At 35.2% G+C, this 7071-nt stretch overlaps 1 protein-coding gene across 1 annotated transcript; it reads left to right on the top strand.

The window, feature by feature from the left end:
- Window positions 1-2908: 2908 nt before the first annotated feature.
- Window positions 2909-3906, top strand: LOC115889856. The gene is made up of 3 exons (XM_030909933.1): window positions 2909-2954; window positions 3339-3736; window positions 3799-3906. The coding sequence occupies exons 1-3, from the start codon at window positions 2936-2938 to the stop codon at window positions 3904-3906; spliced, it is 525 nt and encodes a 174-aa protein (XP_030765793.1). The 5' UTR covers window positions 2909-2935.
- The last annotated feature ends 3165 nt before the right edge of the window (window positions 3907-7071 follow it).

Consider the following 7071-nt stretch of genomic DNA (forward strand, 5'->3'; position numbering starts at 1 on the left):
GAATACATTTCAGACATGAAGTTTGAAAGTAGGAAGTCAATTTAGTGTCCCCTAGGCGGGTAGAATGAATTTATACTTGCCAAAATAAATGCACTGACATAAATAACTCCACAGTTGCCCACGAACCCTATTGTGTACGACAGGGATGATTTTGTGGTGGTCTCATGGTTAGCTTTCTAGGAATTCTAGTTATTTAAGATGTTTAGACTAGAATAGAAGTAAGAAGTGTTTCTATAAGATGTTCTTTTGTTAGTAAACATGGTGGTCCTATTATATTTATTGCAGATAACTATTTATCAGTTTTTGAAATAACAAATAGGTATTCATTTTTTTTTCAGAAACAATAACAATATTCAATGACTGTTGGATTACAAAACCAATAAACACTATTTCATAGGTGTGTTGATTAGGACCAAAAGCAAAGGCATGCTTCATAGATTAAATTATTCTTTTTCTTCTTCTAGTGCAGATCCATTAATGGATGTTTGCGATAACATTTTCCATTGCTTCTCTGTTCCGGGCGGTGTGTATTACCAAACCAAACGACTGAACATCGAGTAGCCCAGTCCACTGTTTAATATTCCTCAGCCAAGACATTTTCTTCCTTCCGATACCCCTCCGGCCTTCGATCTTGCCTTCTATCAACAAATGCAAGAATTGATATTTGGGGTTTCGCATTATGTGCCCCAGGTATGCGGTCTTTTTCTTTTTAATCAATTCAAATAATTCACGCTTTTTGTCAACGCGTCTGAGAACTTCCTCATTTGTCAATCTAGCCGTCCAAGGTATCTTCAGGATTCTGCGATATAGTCACATCTCAAAAGCCTCCAATTTGTTGATGGTAGCTGCTTTCAATGTCCAACCTTCCATACCATAAAGGAGCACCGACCACACATAACACTTTACGAATCTTAATCTAAGGCTAAGGTCAAAATTAGAACAGACAAGTACTTTTCGAAACCTCAAGAATGCCTGCCGAGCTTGTTCGATGCGACATTTAATTTCCTTGTCTGATGGCCAATCTTCGGAGAGCCAGATGCCCAAGTACTTAAATTTATCTGCTCTTTCTATGGGCCTTGAGTTAAATGTTAGGATGGAGTTTATAAACACATCTGGGTTTCTGGATATAATTATAAATTTGGTTTTCTTGATGTTGATGTTTAAACCCATTGCTTTGCTCTGTTCTCCTACCTTGTTGACCAGTTGTTGTAGATCGTGTATATTGTCTGCAATTAAGACCGTATCGTCGGCATAGCGGATATTATTAATCCACACTCCATTAACTTTGACCCCCATTTCCACGTCCTCCAGAGCCTCTTGGAAAATAGCTTCTGAGTATAAATTAAATAGGAGTGTAGACAGCACGCAACCCTGTCGCACCCCCCCTTCTAAACTTGTATGGGATTGGACATGGTATTGGACAATTTTATTTGTGCTGTTTGGTTCCAGTATAACTTCTCAATGCAATGCAATATGATTAAATTATTAATCATACAAAATATTGAATTTAAAATACATGAAAATTTTAAGGTGGTCGTTTTTCGTGTGGCTCAGGGTAAAATGTAGAGATACTTATTGAAAAATACATTAAAAATACATTATCTCCCCAGATAAATAAATATATAGCCTTTCGTTATCTGCTCGATTTAGTCTCTCAGACGTTCTAAGATTCAAGGATTTACTAGTTAGTAGCTCGCAACTCTAATAGAGTTAGATCTGGTAGTTTGCCAATTCTTTTCTCTTTCTTAAATTTATCGGTCTTTATATTAGCCGCCCGGGACAAAGGAAAAACGTAAAGTTTATTAGGCGGACTGTTTTGATATTTTAAATAGAAAATATAACCTTCTTTCGAAAATAGAACAAAGCATATAAATCTAATTTAATAGATTCTCGCTATATTGCATTTGATTAGAGGCCATATATTTCTGGTAAATTTGTAATCTGTGTTTCCAGAATTAATTTGTGAAAACACATATCTCTTTCATAAAAACCAAATAAAATTCTGGTTGACATGTTGTGTTAACTATCTTAAAAATGAATAGTGTGTACCTATCTTAAAGTTAACCAGGACAGAGCCAAACAAAGCAGTTCATTACTAGAATATTTTTAAAACAGGAAGTGATTTTAAAATACTGGGTGTTTCTCTACACAATACAATGGCATTTTTTTTTACTTTATTTGAGTGAACTAGGCACTCTAGATTGAAATTTAGAGTGCTATTTTGTTTAAATAAAAATATCAATATACATACTACTTACTGCCATTACTCGCTGACGAGTATTTGAAACATCAGAAAATGGTCACGCAAGGCGTTTTCTTTCATGAGCTTTTCTGTGACTGAAAAGCCCGATACGTGATGTTATCTGCCTACCGCACTCCGGACATTCAAAAATCTCATTGCTTTGTTGCCTCTTTACTTTTTGGTTGTCGCTGTTAACTGAGTTTACAATTCTTCTCCATTGAGTTCTATTGTGAGCTGCTTCTTCCCTCTAACTCTGCATGTTAATCCCCTTTAAGTTTTCGTGGAAAATGTTCTTGTACCTTTTGAGTTGCCCACCTGGCCTCCTCTTACCGTCTGCAAGCTCACCGTGAAGCAGATACTTTGGTATGCGGTTTTCTTGTATTCTGCATACGTGACCAGCCCGTCGGAGAGAGGAGAACCACAAATACAAAGGAATAATTTTTATATCTAACTGGCCAAAAGTGATTTCCGAAAATCACGCGTAGATAAAAAGATACGGTTCTCAAGCAATGCCAGAGAGACCCCCCGCTCCGAACCTAGTGTTTATGGTGTCCCACTCCACCATAAAATGGAATGCATCAATCGGTTTTCGGACGTTAAAAAGCAGTAATTGTTTCGAACTGTTTTCTGTGTGAAAAATGTGACTTTTAGAAGTGTTGTATTTTTTTGGTGTATTCTCAAGACTAAAATCTCATGGATTCTGAAATGGCAGGTAATTTTACCTTTATTTCCATATTAGAGTTTTTGTTTATTATCGGTTTCTTATGCGCTTATTCCTTTATGTTAAAAAATCGTGTACTTTTGTTTGTGTTATGAAAAGATATTATAACTGAAAGTGTTTTGTTGTACTTCAGGGTTCGTCCCGGTAGTGATTTTTGTAGAGATGATAAATGAACAGTATTCTCCCTTCCTAAAAATCATATATTCAAGGTCCACTATACTCCACCTATTGATTAATTAAATATTTAAAGCTTACTGTTTTGCGAAATGTAAAAAAATAATATAACGGAGGTACCTATCTTCTGCTGATCTGCTGATACTTTCATGGCCTGTGACATTCAAGTTATTAGTAATTTTGCATTTTCCTTTACTTTAGGACCATCTGGCATTAGGGCAATGACTCGTAGAGAAATATTTGACTTGATGAGTGCACAAAATCGCCTCGATATTAACGAGAAGTTAGAATTTGTCGAAAATCATTTGGCAACATTGGAGCCTTATAGCGACGAACAAATTAAGGAAATAAAGCATAAATTTACATATGTGAAGTCCGAAATAAAGCGTCGCTGGATTGCAGCAAAACAACGACCAGACCTATTCGGAAAAAATAATCAGACATGGCTAAGGGGAGTGTTTGAGTTGCCAAAGGTACAGACAAAGCCAGGACAACCGAAAAAGTTATTTGAAGAGGCTAGCGAACGAACTAAAAGACGCAAGACTGAAGAACTTCGATTGTCTGATAGTCCTAATAAAATTATTTATGCATTTATCTTAGTACCTACTAAAATCATATTCTGTAAAGTAATAATATGACACATTTTTTTTAATATACATAGATTGAACCAAAAGATAGTATTTTGAAACGATTTTCAGTGATAAATAATTTTGGCCAGGTAGATCCAGCCAATACTCCTCTGTGCACCGGATTCTTAAGAGTTGTCTAAGGTGTCTCTGTTGCAACTTGCTTAATGCGTTCTGTTTCAATGCGTGAAATGTCAATAGTTGACATAAAGTTATCCCTGTTAATTTCCTAATATCATGGTCCCATCTCAGGTTCGGTCTTCTTCTAGGTCTCTTAATTCCTCGTGGGTAACATGCTGTAATTTTTGTGGTCCATCTATTGTCCGTTCTTGTTGCTAAGGGTCCTGCCCATTGCCATTTGAGGGTTTCACTCTGTGGATGACATCTATTACCTGAGTCTTTTGTTGTATCCACTCTATTCTTTTACGGTCCTTCTTGGTTATTTCTAGCATATTTCGTTCCATTGAGCTTTGTGCGACCTGCAGTTTCCTTATGTGATGACCGTTTAAAGGTTGATTCTCACTATACCTTCCGTTTCCATTCCATATCCTTGTAGTTCTTCAGAACTATTGGCAATTAGAACTATGTCATCAGCAAATCTTAGATGGTTAAAGTATTCTGTCGTCCGTCTAGAAAGTATCCGGAATTGTATATTTTTCCTAATTTTAATGTATTTTTTTTCTGTAAGACAACAGTAATCCATCACGTAGATTGTGCCGATAGTAGGCTATGACCAAAATCGCATGGCAACACCATCTGTCAAATATTGTTGATTGCAAACCGGCTTAAGATTTGAGAAATAATGTCGCAAGTAAAATAAAGAGAAATGGTGGAATATTTGTATAGAGAAGATGTTCGAAACGTTAAAAAATTAGTGCAATTGACTGAACTCGGAAAAAATGCAGTATATGAGACAATAAAGAGGATAAAAAATGGCACAGATATGAAGCATGGACCAGTTTCAGGAAGAAAGAGTAAGATTCCCGAAAACAAATTAAATGCTTTAGTGGCATCAGGACGACAGAATCCGCGCCTAGGGTTTCGCAAATTGGCTAACAGATTTGGAAGTCAGCAAAAATTAAAAGTGTGTCCCAAAACCGTCCGCAAGGCTATATATCAAGGAAGCCAAAAAAAAATCCCTGCAATAACACCTCTACAAAGGCAGCAAAGAATGGATTTTTGTCAACGTTTTCAAGAAGATAATTTTAATAATGTTTTTTTTTATGACGAAAGTTGTTTCCAGCTTGGTGGAAACCACCTAAAAATCCTACTAAAAGAAAATGTTTACCGTTCAAGTTTCAAAATTTCCCACTAAAATTCTAAAATAATGGTTTGGGGAGCAATATCTCAGCGTGGTGCTACACCTCTGTGTCACTGTGTATAGTTGATGGAACTGTTAACAGTGGAAAATATTGTGATCTTTTAAATGGTTTTCTTCTTGAAACGGCTCATGTTTTATATCCAGAGGGGTGGCGTTTTCAGCAGGATAATGCAAGATGCCATACGTCTGCCTATACTCAAGCTTGGATGCAAGAACACCATTTGGCAACAATTCCATAGCCAGCAGCTTCACCAGACCTTAGTCCCATTGAAAACATATGGGGACTAATGGCGATTGAAGTGGAACGAGCAGCTCCACGAAATAAACAAGATTTGATTCGCTCAGTTTTACAGGCCTGGACTACCGCCACTGAACATTATGGTGTAGACCTAGTTTCGGATGTACCTGGACGTTTAGTTAAGTGTTTAGAGTTAAATGGAGGTTGCATAAGTGAATAAAATTAATAATTTGTTATACTTTTTTTAACTCAAGTCCTAAAAAGATATATCGATAATTGTAATTTTGCTTTCTTTTTTCCGGATACTTTCTAGACGGACTATATTTTTAATTCTTTGTTGGTCCAGTCCAGTTGACTAAATATTTTCATATAAATAAAAATTATGTTTGTATATGAAATATAATTTGGTAAATCATGAATTCATTCCTTTTTGTCACGCTGTGAGGCATACGTTTATATTTAATTCTGTTAATTAAAATACGGGCACGTGCTTAACACACTAACAGTCACAACTTCGATTTCCTTTCAACATTAAACTGAAAACCGTGCAGAATTTTCATAAAGCTCATTTTCACCACGTTATTTTACAGGAAACGATAAAAATTAAATCTATTTCTGTTCACCCCATTTTTAGATGCATTTGTGCACTAAGTCTTAGAATATATACAGGGTGGTCCGAACTGTATTCCGGAAACCTCGGCAGCATATTCTGCAGATAAAAATAAGTAAAAAAGTTCGCATAAATGTATGTTCTAAAATGCTTAGTTTCGGAGATACAGGGTGTAGAAGTAGTAAGACACCTTTTTTACGTAAAAAACGTCGTAAATGTATATTTTTTTACTTAGTAGTTTTATATAGGTACGAACGAAAAGTTATTACTCTTCAAACCAGTTAAAAATTAGTAGGTGGTGCCCTCTACAAGTAGTAGTCATATTGACATCAAAATCAAATTTCTCATATCAAAAAACTCCTAGACACCAATTTTCATCCAAATATTGACGTTACTTCAGAAATTATTTAGAAAAAATCGTAATAAAAATGAAACTACTACATCCTGTATCTCTGAAACTAAGCATTTTAGGACATACATTTATATAAACTTTTTTACTTATTTTTATCTGCAGAATGTGCTTCCGAAGTTTCCGGAATACAATTCGGACCATCCTGTATATACAGTTGCAACAAAAACACATACTAGAAATGCATAAACCTTCGAAAAATATCGATATGGAGTGATGATTTGGGTTGGTTTGGTTAAAAAATTTATTAAAAAAGGCGATATTTGGAAAAGGGACACCAGAATTTATTATCAGGTATGAAATGACTATGAATAATTAAATAAAATTAAGATTAATGTCAGAGCTTAAAGGCTTAATTAAATTTTAATTAGAAAAAAATTAACAGCAAAAATTTTAATGAAAATTCCACACCTGTAATTTTTAACCAATCAAAACGTGTTTTTTTGACAAATCACCATGGCAACGGATAAATTTTAGTGAAAATTTTTTCCTTGTGGGCACCCAACAGCGAATTATACTGGAAATTTGTTGACGTTTATAATGACAGAATATCTTTTTGAGAGTCTGGTTTTTATTTGTTTACATGATAATTTTGATACATTTCAATTACAAAACTGTGATGAAAGTTTGTAAACTGCTTCCATACGCTTGACTTCGATTTCCTAGTATTCGCGGGTGTCAACTTCTTAATCTCCTGGCGAATATTTTCTTTGCTTTCATGACCGAAGCG

Source organism: Sitophilus oryzae, unplaced genomic scaffold (genome assembly GCF_002938485.1).
Source record: "Sitophilus oryzae breed Bouriz unplaced genomic scaffold, Soryzae_2.0 scaffold_857_pilon_pilon, whole genome shotgun sequence".
Classification (NCBI taxonomy): Eukaryota; Metazoa; Arthropoda; class Insecta; order Coleoptera; family Curculionidae; genus Sitophilus; species Sitophilus oryzae.